This window comes from Mauremys reevesii, linkage group 4 (assembly GCF_016161935.1).
Source record: "Mauremys reevesii isolate NIE-2019 linkage group 4, ASM1616193v1, whole genome shotgun sequence".
NCBI lineage: Eukaryota > Metazoa > Chordata > Testudines > Geoemydidae > Mauremys > Mauremys reevesii.
This window is the reverse complement of record NC_052626.1, coordinates 142,233,246-142,250,634: the sequence shown is the minus strand read 5'-3', so window position 1 is coordinate 142,250,634 and position 17,389 is coordinate 142,233,246. Positions and strand designations below refer to the sequence as shown.

The 17,389-nt window shown below is 49.8% G+C and overlaps 1 protein-coding gene across 1 annotated transcript in view; it reads left to right on the top strand.

Moving 5' to 3' along the window:
* The window catches only part of LOC120404041 (protein farnesyltransferase subunit beta-like), a 34,901-nt gene that overhangs the window by 7,291 nt on the left and 10,221 nt on the right, over window positions 1-17,389 (top strand). Inside the window, exons 3-5 of the mRNA XM_039536049.1 lie at window positions 9,798-9,862; window positions 11,324-11,396; window positions 12,250-12,341. Coding sequence (XP_039391983.1) covers window positions 9,798-9,862; window positions 11,324-11,396; window positions 12,250-12,341 — 230 coding nt within the window. The remainder of the gene's footprint in view (window positions 1-9,797; window positions 9,863-11,323; window positions 11,397-12,249; window positions 12,342-17,389) is intronic.

The window sequence follows — 17,389 nt, the reverse complement described above, 5'->3', positions numbered from 1 at the left end:
ATTTCCTAAAGCTGCCCAGGCTTTGGATTAGTTTAATCTCTGCTGGAAGTTTGTTCTGCAGCCAGATCCCTTCAAGTGCCTTGTCTCAGTCTCTTATAGGCTCTCATACACTTCGCACCGAGCTTTAGACTCTGCATTGCCCCCGAGAAGTGCTCCAGAGGTGGAGATGCAGCCTCTAATGCAGCTGGGCTTTGATCCATTAATAGCTTTCAGAATCAGGACCAGTTGGGTGTCGTCTCTTTAAACGAAGGGGTAGGGTTCTTCGCACAGAGCGTCGCTGATTAGGCTCTGGAGAGATTTGGGTGCCCGTGCTGGCTGGCTGTGCGGTGAATGTGTGCGCCCTAGTCGCAGGGACAGTATTTGTTGAGCTCTTTGCGTTAATTGCCTGACTCAAACCTGGCACATCTGTGGTGGAAACAGGACGTTCTCTCTGTTGGTGGCAAAGATGAGCATATTTCTTCCCTCTCCCCTTCTGGCTGTGGCACCTCTGTCAGGTCAGAGGCCTGATGGGGAGGGCGAAATAGCCGTGTGGGTGTGTTCATCAGGGAAAAGACACTGACAAATGGAGATGTGTGCTGAGCCCCAATAAGTCGGTGTGGCCCTGGCATTCTGAAGTGTGGGATACAAAACCACTACTTAATCCAGCCAGAATTTCGCCCAGTGATTGCCCTCCCTGGAGGTCTGTCTCGCTTGCTAGCCCTCTGGCATGATGATGGATGCTGCCTGCGCTCGCTCCTTTCTGATCCCTCCTGCCTTAAGGGCAGAGAGGAGCAAGTGGTGGGGCAGCCCTGCTCAACAGCTGATGTGGGGAGGGCAGGACCAGCTGCTGAACAGCTGATTGGCAGCCAGCCCTGTGGGTGCTGAGCACCCTGTATTTTTTCTCCATGGGTGCTTGAGCCCCTGAGCACCCACAGAGTGGGCGCCTATGCCTCAGCATCTGAAATGGCTTCCTGGATGGGGGACATCGGTGCTGATCCAGATTTTCCTAGATTCCAAGGCCAGAAGGAGCCACTGTAGTCTGACCTCTTGTCTAACGCAGGCCAGAGAACTTCCCCCAATAATTCCTAGAGCAGAGCTTTGAGAAAAACATCCAGTCTTGATTTAAAAATGGTGAGTGACAGAGAACCCACCACAAGCTTGGTAAATTGTTCCAATAGTTCATTACTCTCATGGTTAAACATTTACACTTTATTTCCAGTCTGGATATGGCTAGCTTCAACTTCCAGCCACCGGATCATGCTGTGCCTTTGAATTTCTGGAGTTCATCCCCCAGGGCAGGACCAGCAGGCATGAAAATGCTTTTGGATCCTGGAGGCTTATCTGTGAGAGACCTGTTGCTGCTGTCCGCTATGGCCGCCAGTTCAGTTAATGCTTTGTTGTTTCCTGGTGGCCAGACTGCGTATCATGGAAGTGTTCTGCATTGGTGTCTATGCACTTATGTCCTGGGCCCAGATCTCAGTGGGGTATTCCCGTGAATACCCTGCTCGTGCTGCGGCTTTTCACTGAGTTTGTAGTCAGGCCCTGGCATGCGTGGCCCTCCCTGTGGTTTGTGACCGCACACCATAGGTGCAAGCCTCAGGCCTCCCCTAGTGCGGTCTAGCTCTGCTCGGGGCACTCCTACAAAATGGCAAATTTCAGTACGGGCAGCTGCCAGTGCCTTGTTTAAACCAGTGGCTCTCAATCTTTCCAGACGACTGTATGCCTTTCAGGAGGCTGATTTCTCTTGGTGTCCCCAAGTTTCACCTCACTTAAAAACCACTTGCTTACAAAATCAGACCTAAGAACACAAAGGTGTCACAGCCACACTGTTACTGAAAAGTTGCTGACTTTCTTATTGTTACCATATAATTATAAAAAAATCAGTTGGAATATAAATCTTGTACTTACATTTCAGCATATAGTATTTAGAGCAGTATGAACAAGTCATGGTCTGTATGAAATGTGAGTTTGCACTGACTTTGTTTAGTGCTTTTCACGTAGCCTGTTGTAAAACTAGACAACTGTCTAGATGAGTTGATGTACCCCCCTGGAAGAGCTCTGCGTACCCCCAGGGGTACATGTACGTCTGGTTTAAACTATCGCTCCTGCTGTGCTACCCCTATGTGACGATGCGGTTCTGGCGGGACCCAACTGAGAGTGCCAAATCAGGACCAATTGCTCAAACAGGGCAGTCACAGCCCTAGGCTGGGGTTTTTCCACCTCTAAGGCAAACCAAACCAGCCAGACAAAAAGGACTTCGGTCTCACCCCACTGGCTAACCACAAGTCACACAAGCAATTTCCTTAGACACTCCAGTCTCCCAGTATCACCACCAGTGCACTCGTCCTGGGGATAAATGGTTATGAAAACCAACACCCCAATAAAAGAAAAAGGTTCTCCCGATCCCAAAGGACCAAGCCCCAGACCCAGGTCAATATACACATCAGATCTTACCCACAAATCACGCTGTTGCCAATCCTTTAGAATCTAAAATCTAAAGGTTTATTTACAAAGGGAAAAAGGTAGAAATGAGAGCTAGAATTGGTTAAACGGAATCAATTACATACAGTAATGGCAAAGTTCTTAGTTCAGGCTTGCAGCAGTGATGGAGTAAACTGCAGGTTCAAATCAAGTCTCTGGAGTACATCCCCCGCTGGGATGGGTCCTCAGTCCTTTGTGCAGAGCTTCAGCTTGTAGCAAAGTTCCTCCAGAGGTAAGAAGCAGGACTGAAGACCAGATGGAGATGATGCATCAGCCTTATATAGGCTTTTCCAGGTGTAAGAACTGTGGAAAATTGTCCCCACTGTGGAAAATTACAGCAAAATGGAGTCTGGAATCACATGGGCCAGTCCCTGCATACTTCGCTGAGTCATAAGGCGTATCTGCCTTCTCTCAATGGGTCAATTGTGTAGCTGATGGTCCTTAATGGGCCATCAAGCAGGCTAAGCAGAGCTAACACCAACTTGTCTGGGATATCACCCAGAAGCACATCACCAACTTGAAATACAAACAGTATAGAGCCAATATACATAAATTCAACTAAAAATGATACATGCACACAGACAGCATAATCATAACCAGCAACCCATAACCTGGTCTTAGACACCTTATATGACCCCCTTTACCTAAGATTTGGTGCCACTACAGGACCTTGGTTGCAACCCATGTTCTATATGGTCCCAATTTATATCAGTAACGTCATACCCTAGTGGAGGATGTTGCAGATCCAGAGATTTCTTTGCAAGAGCGCGTCATAGGCTCAGATTGTCCCTTCTGTCTCAGTTGTGCAGCCTGCTGTTGTCCAGCCCCAAAGTGGCTGCGTTTTAGGGGTGTTCTGTGCGTGTGTGTAGCGGCTAAAGAGCTTTGGGATCCTTTGGAATGACATAAACATAAGGCGGCAAATATAAATAGTACCAGTGACAGGACTTCTACGTTCAGCGTCAGTAGAGGCTGGATTTCTGGTGGTGGAGAGGGACACTGGAGGGTTTACTAAAGCAAGGGTTTGGATAGGTGGGGCTTTCCCCAGCTCTAGCACAGAGAGCTCGCCGGCTCCCCAGACACGCTGACTTAGCGTTAGAGGGCAGGTGCTCCAGGTCTGGAAGAGGTCCCGAGTCCTGCACAACTGAAGCTGTGCTCTGTGGTCTGGGTTGCTGGGGAGTTGGGATCCCAGCCGTGGGCCGGGCCCCCGCTGTTCTAGGTGCTGTATGGAGAGAATGCAGATGGTCTCTGACCCAAAGAATTTGTGGTCTAAGTGTAACGTGAGTGACAACAGGTGGATATGACCGGGATGAGCAGGAGCAGATTTCCAGGGCTGGTGTAGCCCTGGCAAGCATATTCACCAGACATTTACCAGAGCAGGGGTAGGCAACCTATGGCACAGGTGCCGAAGGCGGCACACGAGCTGATTTTCAGCGGCACTCTCACTGCCCGGTCCTGGCCACCACTCCGGGGGGCTCTGCATTTTAATTTAATTTTAAATGAAGCTTCTTAAACATTTTAAAAACCTTATTTACTTTACGTACAACAATAGTTTAGTTCTATATTATAGACGTCTAGAAAGAGACCTTCTAAAAACGTTAAAATGTATTACTGGCACACACAACCTTACATTAGAGTGAATAAATGAAGACTCGGCACAGCACTGCTGAAAGGTTGCCGACCCCTGTACCAGAGTAAATCGAGGTTTCACCACACAGTGTTTTCTGGAGAGTCTCCAATATCGTAGAGCAGGCAAATGCTGCCCACAATATATTTGTGTTCCTGGGTTGGGGCAGATTAGTGCAAATTCCTCCTACGCCAAGCAAGGCCAGTGCTCTTAGCGGGGAGAGAGCTCGTGATCGTTTTCTTGCTATTCGTGAAGCACGCACGTGGCTCAAGAATGTGCCTGTCATGACCCTTTTCTTAGAGCTTTGTGGTGTCTGATTCAGTCGATTCATGTTTCTTTCCCTTCCTTTGTTAGGAAGGGTTTACTGAACACCTTGGCCGAAAGTGGTGCTTTTTGAGAAGTGTCCTGCGCTCGCATTTTCCTAGAAACAGAGGATTGTTTTGTTCTTTTAAGTAGAGAGCGTTGGCTAATTTTGTGTCCTCCCCACGGTGAGCCTGTCTTGCTTTCTTTGAGGTGTGTGGAGTAGAAAGGGAGGGCCCTCAGGGCCAGCTGGACGGAGAGAGGGCATGGGAGATACTTTAGGAGAAAAAAAAATCTCTCTTGACATCTTGCTTGTGATTGTTACTTATTAGGTGGATGAGGGTAGCACCTAGGAGCGCCAGTCGTGGCCCAGAACCCATGGTGCTAGGCGCTGTACAGACACAGACCGAGAAGACAGTCCCTGCCTCAAAGAGCTTACTGTCTATTTTTGTTTTGTCTGACTTGTCTAGGTAGCATGGAAGCTCCTTGGGGCCAGGATTGTGACTTTCTTTGTGTCTGTCCAGCCCCTAGCGCAGATAGACCACATGCTGCCTGGCCGGGAAGCCCAGACCCTGTGGTGCTGGGTGGCCAGGCAGCCGGTAATCCGGACCTGCGTGGCCCATGGTCTTTAGCACACAGCTGGGCCGCAGCCATGTGCTAATTGGGCCGTGGGTTAAGAACCACTGGGATGATCACAATAAAGCCAGAAGGACCAGAATCTGTTAATCTGTACACCATCCTAAAGTAAAAATGTCTCAATCTCTCATATTCCCAACCAAAAAAATCACAGACGGAGTTAAAATTGAGTATATATAATTAACTGAAGAGTAAGAAACATCTCAGAGATGTTGTGATTATCTCCCAAAACAAGCATTAGAAACCAAGGAAATTTAAAATTAATTTAAAAGAAATCCAAGGTCTGACACAATCCAAAGGCTGGAAGTTGAAGCGAGAGAAATGCAGACTAGACATAAGGTGCAGCGAGGGTAATTAACCATTGGAACGACTTGTGTATGGTGGTGGTGGATTGATTGGATGTTTTTCTAAAGTTGTGCTCTAATTCGTCCGGGGATTAATTCAGGGAAGTCCTGTGGCCTGCATTATCCAGGAGGTCAGACTGGATGGTCACAGTGGTCCCTTCTGACCTTAGAATCTATGACGCGTTAAGGTCTGGAGACGTATAGATAGCGCATCCAAACAGCCTTAACTTGGCTTTATAGGGATGTCACGTCATAACAATCCCATTATAGTGTAATACGGTTTGGTATCAGAGGTCCCAGAGTAAAGTGAACTGGTTTTTAAAGGCATTTTTTTCCTCATGGCCAGTTAAACTGAAGCCTGGCCGAGGAGCAGTTTTCTTTTCAAGCTTCCTGATAAGCCGCTTCTCTGTTGGAGATACATGAAATCACCTTGGACAAACAAAAGTCACGTCGGGGTTGTTTGATGGTATATGGGTACATTTTGATTCCTTGAAAAGAAGCCTCCGATAAGGCAAAGCTAATATATACTTAGCTGAATAAACCCTGTCGGATCAGGCAGAGGTTCTGACAGGAGAGAGAGGAAAAGCCTTTGAGAGTTACTGGTGTCAATTGATTCCTTTAGGGAGCAGTGACATTTGCAAAACATGGCACCATTGCTGCCAGATCCAGCTTTGTATGTTTGCAACCTGATGAATTCCAGAACCAGCAACTGTGGTTACGCAGCCAATCACTGTCCCTGCCCCTCACGCAAGAAGTGGCAAGGGCAACCGAAGGCACCATGTGGCGCTGTTGGGCCATGGTTCCATTGGCTGGTTGTAGATGTGATATTTGGGTGGCTCTTAACTCTCTGAGACCTGAGACCTCTCTGCCCTCACACCTCAGAAACAGAGCATCTGTCAGCTCTCGGCCAACTGGAAAAGACTGACACAGATGACTGGCCAGAAAACCAAGTAGCAGGAAGGTTCTAGCAAAGAGCCTGGCCGTTGTACTGCATCTTCGGAGTGGCACAGTGGCCAAGGCCATGCTCCAGCATGCTGCTAGGCACATGCCTGCCTCTGCTCACATGAGTAGCCCTATTGACCTCAGTTGGACTGACTGGATCAAGTTAGGTGTGTGCTTAAGAGTTGGCCAGACTGGGGCCTAAATGTTCATTGCTGCTGCAGAAAAGGATTTTGGAGTGGCAAGAGAGATTGGGAATTCATGGCACTTTCAAGCCACTCCAAGCCCCTTCCCGTGATCGTTCGTTAAGGTCTGTCTTTGGAGCATAGAGTCAGAGCAACGTAGGGCTGGAAGGGACCTTGAGAGATCGTCTAGTCCAGCCCTGTGCTGATGCAGGAGCAAGTCAGCCTGGCCCGTCCCTTGCAGGTGTTTGTCCCACCTGCTCTTACAAACTCACCCTGAGGAAGGTTTTTAATTCACAGCCAGGTGTTACTGCTGAGCCTCTCCCTTAAAGGTCTGGTGACTTGTGGCACTTTCTTGTTGACTGGAGAAGGTTGACGTGCTGCAGTCCCATGGTGGTTGTTAGCAGAGCATGGTCTGTACGTTGACTCGTAGGGCCTCAGCATGCTGTAGTGGCGGTGGAGCGGTGCCCAGGTGTTAACAGGGAGAACGTCCCCCAGTGTTTTCTCTGTCCAATAATAACACATCTACAGTGCCTTCCAAAAAGGGCTCCAGCTGACCCTGGCAGCTACAGGCCAGTAAGCCTTACTTCAGTACCGGGCAAATTGGTTGAAACTATCGTAACGGACAAAATTGTCAGACACATAGATGAACATAATTTGTTGGGAAATAGTCAACATGGTTTTTGTAAAGGGAAATCATGCCTCACCAATCTACTAGAATTCTTTGAGGGGTCAACAAGCATGTGGACAAGGGGGATCCAGTGGATATAGTGTACTTAGATTTTCAGAAAGCCTTTCACCATGTCCCTCACCAGTGGCTCTTAAGCAAAGTAAGCAGTCATGGAATAAGAGGGAAAGTCCTCTCATGGAGCAGTAACTGATTAAAAGGTAGGAAACAAAGGGTAGGAATAAATGGTCAGGTTCAGAATGGAGAGAGGTAAATAGTAGTGTCCCCCAGGGATCTGTACTGGGCCCAGTCGTATTTAACATATTCATAAACACTCTGGAAAAAGTGAGGTGGCAAAATTTGCAGATGATACAAAACTACTCAAGATAGTTAAGTCCCAGGCAGACTGTAAAAAGCTACAAAAGGATCTCACAAAACTGGGTGACTGGGCAACAAAATGGCAGATGAAATTTAATGTTGATAAACGCAAAGTAATGCACATTGGAAAACATAATCCCAGCTATACATATACAATGATGGGGTCTAAATTAGCTGTTACCACTCAAGCAAGAGATCTTGGAGTCATTGTGGATAGTTCTCTGAAATCATCCACTCAATGTGCAGTGGCAGTCAAAAAAGTGAACAGAATGTTGGGAATCATCAAGAAAGGGATAGATAATAAGACAGAAAATATCATATTGCCTCTGTATAAATCCATGGTACGCCCACGTCTTGAATACTGTGTGCAGATGTGGTCACTCCATCTCAAAAAAGATATATTGGAATTGGAAAAGGTTCACAAAAGGGCAACAAAAATGATTAGGGGTATAGAACAGCTTCTGTATGAGGAGAGATTAATAAAACTGGGACTTTTCAGCTTGGAAAAGAGGCAAGTAAGGGGGGATATGATAGAGGTCTATAAAATCATGAGTGGTATAGAGAAAGTAAGGAAGTGTTATTTAGTCATAATACAAGAACATGGGGCCACCAAATGAAATTAATAGGGATCAGTTTTACAACAAACACAAGTATTTCTTCACACAATGCAGGGTCAACCTGTGGAACTCTTTGCCAGAGGGTGTTGTAAAGGCCAAGACTATAACAGGGTTTTAAAAAGAACTAGATAAATTCATGGAGGACAGATCCATCAATGGCTATTAGCCAGGATGGGCAGGAATGGTGTCCCTAGTCTCTGTTTGCCGGAAGCTGGGATTGGGTGACAGGGGATGGCTCACTTGATAACCTGTTCTGTTCATTTCCTTTGGGGCACCTGCAGAGGTGAAAGTAAGCTGGTCCAGTCCGGTACAGCATACCAGCAAGAGCCAGTACGCGGTGCTGGACCGCACCGGCTTCCACTGCGGGGATTGAAAGGGCTCTGGGCTGCCCACGGCTGTGGGCAGCCCAGAGCCCTTTGAATCCTGGCCACAGCTCTGGTGGCCAGGCTGGGGCTGGGATTTAAAGGGCTCCGGGCTCCCGTCAGCAGCAGGAGCTCTCGACCCTTTAAATCCCTGCCCCAGCCCCACAAAGCTTGGGGTTCCCCCCAGCGGCCAGAGCCCCGGGCCCTTTAATTTGCCCCTGAGCCCCAGCTGGGAGCTCCTGGTTGATTTAAAGGCCCTGGGGCTCCCAGCCACAGCTGGTGCCCCAGGGCCTTTAAATCTTGAGAGGCCCCGCCTCTTCAGGATGAGGCCACGCCCCCTCAGGATTCCGGCAGTATCGGTAAGTCCTGTAAGTTACTCTCACCCTGGGTACCTGCCATTGGCCACTGTCAGAGAACAGGATACTGGACTAGATGGACCTTTGGTCTGACCCAATATGGCTGTTCTTACGTTCCATTATCTGTGCACAGGTTTTGTACTGATGTAACTATTACGGTTAGGGGTGTCGTTGTTTTACCAGTATAGGCATACTGCTCCAGTGCCTGATGGGGACAGTTACACTGGTATTGTTCATTCCTCTTCCCGTATGGGAACAGCTGTACCGGTATAAGGACCTTGATACTTACAGAACTGCATCCGCACTAGGGAGAGGTTGTACCGCGTTCACTAGCCCGGTACGATCAAAGCTGTACAGTTTGTGGTAGACCAGGCCTACGCACTCTGCCCCACCTGCCGGAGCAAGCGTCCCCAAAGCCCGTTTGGCACACAAGGAGAGTGAGGCAGAGTGGGTGAGTGAGGTCCCACAGGGGGTCGGAGACGGGATGAGAACAGAAGAGTTCCCTACTTGCTGTCCTGGGATCAGACCACCACGCGGATTTGAAACACACGTCGATATTGATCGTGGCTTTCCTCTCCCCGTTCCGTTCGTGAGGGTGAACTTGGTCAGACATGAGAAGCAGCGGGGGGGTTCCCATTCAGCCATGCTACAGGCCTCTTCGCTGGCCTGGGGATCAGAAGGCCAGAAGCCGTGTGCGGCTCTGACACAGCGTGGTCTTTTCGCATGCTGTAATCCTGTAACTCTGTCCTGGAGTCGGCTGTCTGGGCACATCCTGGTCTTCGCTGAGCTGCAGCTGCATGGCTGGATGGGCTGCGGTCACAAATGCTACTTGCTAGGTAAACTTGGCGACGTTGCTTTTCAAAACTAAAGATCTCTGTTTCTTCCCCCTGCCCCCTTCCTTCCTGCTGCTTCCTGACCGTCACTCCCTGCAGACCAAAGTGGAAGACTTGGTGCAAGAGGTCTTCAGCGCTTACAAGACGAACCACCACACCTCACAGTAAGTTACTGTAGCAGACTCAATAGAAGCCATGGGAATGTTTGACCCGGGATTCTTGAGTGAACTTTGCAGGGTGGGGCGTTTGGAAGTCATGTCCTCTGGCTGGGTTTTAACCTAGGCCAAAGCACGGCCTCGAACGCGCTGCTCTCTGTCTTGGTGGTGGTTGTCAGTCGTGTTAAGTGAGCTCAACTGAGCTAGCGCGATGGGGGTGACACTCTCTTTTTCCCATCAAGAGAGAGCCCAGGAGTCAGACGTCCCGGTCTCTGCTTTTCCATCCCACGTTGGTTTGCTCACGTGTTCTGACTGACTGTGTCGGAGATGTGGCTCATAGGAGCTTCCGGTGCAGCCTGATGCTGCATTTAGCATTCATCCAGAAACTGCAGGTCCCATCATGCATTGCTCCACTTTGACCCAAGCTGCCTAGCTGCACCCTTGGGAGGCAAGAGGATTAGATGTGTTTGCCACCTCCTGGGCTAAGCTGTTAGGGGACTCGCTGGATCTTCAAACCCAACAGCTCTGCTGCTCTGCCCACGGTAATGCTGGCTGCACTTTGCAGTGAGATCCCTGCCCCGTCTAGCTGTGGAAAGCTTTTGTGCAGGAATGTAAGAGAGCGTCTAGGCAAGAAAATGGGGGCAGGGGTAATGCAAAGAGCCAAGTGGGCATTACGCTTGGCCTCTGAAGTGGGGTCTAGAGCTGCCCGGGCTCTTGGGAGAACACAAGGTTGCTAGTACTCTGATAAATATGGTAGCCCACACCTTGTGCTCGCTCTTCTAAGCGCTGCTCAGCAGATGGCAATTACGCCTTTACAGGATTTGAACAGCAAAGCGCGTTTGTACCCACAGTAACAATATGCAGCTGTAAACTGCAGATACAGGGCTAAGCATTCCCCAGGCTATTCTTCCTGCCCTCAAAATCCCACCTGTGTGATCTTTTCTGTACCGTCTCTCTCTGCCCTGACTGACGGGTGACATGCTGCTGGAGACGTGCTTCGGGGACATTTGTAAATATCTTCAATTCATGGCAGCTGCAATATTTCTCTTCCTGCATCCTCTAGGCTAAGGATGCCTGAACAGTGGCCGGCTGAGGGCTGCGTTAGCAGCTTGCATGGCACTAGCAAGTTGCACTTAATTTGCATCAACCCTTTCTTACCTTGATCTTGGCTACGGAGGAACTACAGATCCCAGCATGCCTTGCAGCCTAGCAGCTCCGAACAAGATGGAGCGCTGCATGCTGAGGTTTTTCATGTTGCATGGTAAAGATGCAGGCACTTGCAGTCTGCTCTGTTTAATGGACGTTCTGCTGTCTCTTTGGGGGGTGGTGCTTGTCGTGTGGTATCCGAGTGGCCTAGAGGATGCCATGTCGGGGCGTCCCCACTCTGCGCGGCTGGGATGTAAAAGACGAATACTCCAGCAAATGCTGGGGAAGCTTCCGAGCACTCTTCACCTTCTATTTGCCTTTCAGATTTGTTCTGCAGCGCGAGAAGCATTTCCACTACTTGAAGAGAGGCCTGAGACAACTGACGGACGCCTACGAGGTAACCACACGGTGACAAAGTCACAGCTGCCTTCTGCAGCCGCCCCGTCAGCCGCCCCAGTCCCACAGCTGGCAGCCGCAGTCCCCAGGGATCCTATCCAGCTTGTTTCTTGGCTTGTAAAACTTCCCACTCGTTCCCCCTGCCTTCCTCGGCCTGTCAGTCTTCCAGTACAGAGCAGGCTGCCTGGGACCTGCAGTTACTGTTTTGTCCAGGAGCACTTTTGCAGGCCCCAGCAGGCTCTGGTGCTCATTCCATTGCATGTCTTGCATTTCAAGGGCCGCCGGTACCACTGATGGGTTATCGCTGGGGTGTTTTATGCTTTATCTTTATTTGCATTTTCCAGTCGGAGTGAAACCCCGTTTTCTAGGTGACTGGTTTAATTTCAGTTAGGCATCCTCCTTTGCTTCTCTGCTGATGCTGTGTGGCATTAAATGGCTGAAACATCATGCCCCAGAGGTGGCTGCATTTCAGCAGTGGGTGAAGTGATCTCTGTGCTGTGTATATGGTCCGTAAAGCATTCTGGGATCCTTCGGCAGGAAAGCCTTTATTATTGTTTTCGAGTTATTTCCTTTCTAATTTTCATGGCTTTGCAGGTGTTATGAGTTCCATGCCCTCCTAGTCCTCTGATCTGCCTTGCTTCCAATGACCTGCATTGTGACTTTTCTATTTCTCTTCCTTAGAATAATTTCAGTTGCTCGCTAACTCACCCCAGAGCCGTACAAGTGAATCAGCTTCATTGTGCTTGACCTCAGCGTAGCCCTGTCTCCATCTCCTTGCTGCCGTGTAACAAAAGTTGTATTGTCGGCAGTGCCGGTCCGGGAGCTGACTGCTTTCTTCTTTTTCCCTTTGGTAGTGCCTGGACGCCAGCCGCCCCTGGCTGTGCTACTGGATCCTGCACAGTTTGGAGCTGCTAGACGAGCCCATCCCAGAGTCTGTGGCTTCGGAGTAAGTCCTGTTCGGTGTGTGCACGGCGTTCTGTAATGAATGCCTATTGCAGCGGGAGGTTTGCAGTCAGGAAGGCAGGATATTTGAACATAAACTCCTGGTGATCTCTTCTTGGTCTCCATGATATTTACAAGTACTGTACCCTGGTCTAGTGGGCAAAACGGGAATCCCACCTTCTCCTCAGCCTGGCTTTTAAACCATTGTGATCACCCCTAGTGAGACCTTCTGCTTAGCACCAGCTCACCCACTGAGTCCTGCACTGAGCCCAGCGACTTGTGGCCTACATGGTATCAGTTAGAAAGACATTGGGTCTTGATTGAAAGGCTCCAGGTGATGGAGAACCCGCCTCTTGCCTAGTTGAGCTGTGTGAGGAGTGGGCGGCCTCTACCCTCGCTCTCTGACCTCAGACACGTCCGTGAGCTACCCCACTGGAGATCAGATGCAGCAACTCGCTCCGACTTGAGACGAAATGAAACCAAGTTGCTTTGGCGCTTCGGGATGAATTCATCCCTGGGGTGACTCCACTGACTGCGCTGGACTCGCACCTGGGAGGAACGTGGCCCGTTCTGTTTCGGCCCAGTACTACATAAGGTGCCCCCATTACCTCCTGTTACCATTCGCAAAACGGGGGATCGAATGGTGCTGTTTTGGGGGGGTAGGAGAGAACCGTAGCACCCACAGGTGTGAATCTGGCCCTGGTATCACAGGCCCTGTCAGCTGCAGCCAGCGTGGTTTATAAACCAATCACCCTCTTTAGCTCTCTTGGTATTTCTCTTTTTGGGGGTTACCTCTCACTCCTTCGTGAAGCTGCTAGGCAGAGAGCACTGACACCCCCATTCAGCTCCGCGTCAGCCCATGACTTCTAGCCAAGCTAAAGCACGTCTCTTGTGCTGTGCTACTGATTCATTGTGTGACCATGGTCAAGTCCCGTAGGGCCTGATTTTTCAGTAAGCCAAAATGGGAGGCCTCGTCCGCACAGGCCAGGGCTTCACGCACACCAGTGGGGCCACATACCATGGGAGTGCTCCAGTTTCCAACGCGGCTGTGCAGTTGTGTTATCTGCATGTGGGCCTGGGGCCTTCACCTGCTGATACAGGCCTGTAACCTCTCTGTGCCTGCAATTTGTGTCTGCCATAGAAATAACTGTTCTGACCCAGGCAGGGGGCTGTTTTGTGGCTTAATTCATGAGCATTAATTTGGTCAGGATGTTTCCAGTGCCACAGCCGGTGTCCCAGGACTGTCAGAAGGTCTGGGAACCCTGTGGCCCTGGCCCCTCCAGAGAAAGAGTGGGCAAGTGTGTGGCAGATGGAGGAAAGACACCCCAGGGTTCCTGAAAATGGTGCCAGCCATGGGGACGGCACACAGACCTCCCAAGCAGGTGGAGAAGGTGCTGTACGGTGCCCAAGAACCGGAGGAAGAAGGGACCTCCCCAGTCTGATGGTTATGGAAGGGCTGTGTCTGTTTGGAACCGTGCTGACGGGGCTGAAGCAGGGAGAGGGTGCAGAGGTCCCAGCGTCTCACGGAGCCAGCGCTGGAATGGGTCCCACACCCTGTTGGGGGATGCTATGGCTCAGCTCTGGATTCAGCAGCTGCAGAAGGCTCTGCTCTGTTTGGTCATTTGGATCAAGTTTGAACTGGGGGGATACAGAGCTCAAGAACATGGAATCCCAGGGAAAGAGCGAGAGGAAAATGACAGAGCACGGATGAAGCCGAAGGGAAGGAGAAGGCCAAGCAGAGGGCCAGAGGGAGATGAAAGAGGAAATGGGCATGCCGGCCTGAAAGGAGAAGCACTGTAGATTACTGGAGAGGCAGAATCTACCTGTGCTCCAGTTAGGGTTTATAGTTGGGTCTCCCTGGGCTTTCCAGTCTCTGTGTGTTTGAGCGGAGAGGGGAGCTGTGCAGCCAGGCACTGAGAGGGTTAATGCTGGGCTCACTGCACCCAGAAGTGCTGAGTCTGATTACATGCACCCCTCCCTGCTGTAACCCGGGAGTGCCCCATGCAGCAAGCGCTGCGGTGGTCAGAGGCCTGTCCGAGCCCTGCACACCCTTGCGTGTGGATTATCAGCGTTCCTTAATCAGGTGTCGCTCACAGAAGCGGGGCGGGTTCTGTATCTCCATCCTCCTCAGTGGGCATTCAGCCGGGCTGCCGGGCCACTCTGCCCCTTGTCGATTGCATCCCTCCCTTGGCCTCTGAGAACGATCTGCAATCGCATGTGCGGCTTCTCGTCAGTAACACCAGCCTGGCCCGAGCAGGGTTCAGCCCGAGACGCGGGAGCTGATAGGTGCCTACTTCATGCAGATAAACTACAAATTCCCCTGCTGCTTTGACAGCCAGCTCTGTCTGAGGCACTGGAGTGAGGAGAGCTGTACAGACAGCTAACTCGCTAGCACCCGCTGTTGGAAGCGGGTTACCCCTTCTCAGCCACGCCGATGCAGTCCTGGCTTTCCCGTTAGGTGTCTCTAGAAACGAAATAAATCTGCTAGCTGCAGCCATGGCCTGTCTGTTTAAACACCATTTCAATTCCCGCCCCTCTCTCTGCTGGACCCCTCTGTCCCACGGGTAGTGGCTTGCTGTCCTGGCAAGCTTCCAGGTGTGCTGTGCAGGTCCATTGCCCAGGCCCGGCTCTGGCTCGGCATCGCCCGTCCTGCACCTCGGAGTGACGCTGGAGAGCGATCCCTGGAGATGCCTTTGTCTGGGTGCTTGGCCGGGCCCCTGGTCCCTGCACGGATAACGCTGCTTCTGCAGCACAAAAGCACTTTGTGCCATTCATCCTGCCCCAACAATAACCCCCATTGTCGCCTTCCTGAGCGGCAGGGGGCATCTTGTGACAGTTGTCGATGGTGATGATAAGGACGCCGCCCCCATCTCTTGTGGGCAGGGAGCTGTGCGAAGGAAGGCGCTGGATGAGGTGCAGCACAGGGGAGGTTGGTTACAGATTCAGTGAGGCCGCATGCACTGGGGGGGGAGGGAATGCTGCCGGTCCTGCAACGCTGCCACGCATCTCGGAGCCAGAGACGAGAGCACGTGGCAGGGAGGGGAGGTGCTCTGGTGCTTCCGGGCTGAGCTGTTCGGCATTGCGTACAGGCAAGAGCTGCTGATTAAGAGGAGCTGTGTGGAAAGGGAAGGCAGTGTCGTGTAGTGGGTAGAGCACTGGACTGGGACTCAGGAGACCTGGGTTCTGTGCTCAGATCTGCCACTGGTCTGCTGGGTGACCTTGGGCAAATCACTTCCCTTTCTGTGCCTCAGTTTCCCCACCTGTAAAATGGGGACAGGGGTGCTAACCTGCTTTGGAAAGCGCTTTGAGACGGACCGGTGGAAAACTCTAGGAGTTGTTAGTAATAATTAGCGTTGCTGATTAATTACAGTTAACTCACACAATTAACTTTACACACACCGCTGGCGAATGTATCAAGCGCTCAAATTGAAAAATAAACGAGAGAAACGTATTTTTCCCCTCTGATCTCTCTTGTTGCTTCTAACGTTCCGGGCTCCTTATTACATGGCAGGAAAAAGGCTTCAGTCAGAAGGGTGATCATCCTCTTTAAACTACCAAATGTTTTCTCCTGTCCAAAGCAAAGCAGAAAGGTGCTGAGGTGATAACTGCACTGGGATATTATTATTACCAGGGCTGTCAAGCAATTTAAAAAATGAATCGCAGTTTTAATCGCACTGTTAAACAGTAGAATACCAATTGACATTTAACAACTATTTTTGGATGTTTTTCTACATTTTAAAATGTACTGATTTCATTTACAACACAGAATATGAAATGTACAGTGCTCACCTTCTATTATTATTGTTGTTACAAATATTTGCACAGTAAAAATGATAAAAACTAGTATTTTTCAATTCACCTCATACAAGTACTGGAGTGCCATCTCTTTATTGTGAAAGTGCAACTTACAAACATAGATTTTTTTTTTGTTACATAACTGCACTCAAAATCAAAACAATGCAAAACTTCAGAGCCTAGAGTCCACTCAGTCCTCCTACTTGTTCAGCCAATCGCTAAGAGAAACAAGTTTGTTTACATTTGCAGGAGATAACGCTGCCCGCTTCTTATTTACAATGTCACCTGAAAGTGAGAACAGGCATTCGCATGGCACTTTTGTAGCCAGCATTGCAAGGTATTTATGTGCCAGATACGCTGAACATTCATATGCCCCTTCATGCTTCAGCCACCATTCCAGAGGACATGCTTCCATGCTGATGATACTTGTTTAAAAAAATAATACGTTAATTACTTAGGCCTTATCTACACTGCCACTTTACAGTGCTGAAACTTTCTCACTCGGGGGAGTGCAAAAACACCCCCTGAACGATGCAAGTTTCAGCACAGTGGCAGTGTAGACAGTGCACCAGCGCTGGGAGCTGCTTCCCTCATGGGGGTGTTTTTTTTACAGCACAGAGAAAGCTCTTTACAGCGCTTTCACGCTGGTAGTGAAGACGTAACCTTAGTGACTGAACTCCTTGGGGGAGAATTGTATGTCCCCTGCTCTGTTTTACCCACATTCTGCCATATATGTCATGTTCTAGAAATCTCAGATGATGACCCACCATAAATTGTTCACGTTAAGAACACTTTCACTTCAGATTTCACAAAATGCAAAGAATGTGAGATTTCTAAAAATAGCTACAGCGCTCGACCCAAGGTTTAAGAATCTGAAGAGCCTTCCAGACTCTGAGAGGGATGAGAAGTGGCGCATGCTTTCAGAAGTCTTAAAAGAGCAACACTATGATGCGGAAACTACAGAATCCAAACCACCAAAAAAGAAAATTAACCTTCTGTTGGTGGCATCTGACTCAGATAATGCAAATTAATGTGTGTCAATCTGCTCTGCTTTGGATTGTTACCAAGCAGACCACGTCATCAGCATGGACGCACGTCCTCTGGGATGGTGGTTGAAGCATGAAGGGACATATGAGTATTTAGTGCATCTGGCATGTAAATATCTTGCAACACCGGTTACAACAGTGCCATGTGAACGCCTGGTCTCACTTTCAGGCAACGTTGTAAACAAGAAGCGGGCAGCATTATCTCCTGTAA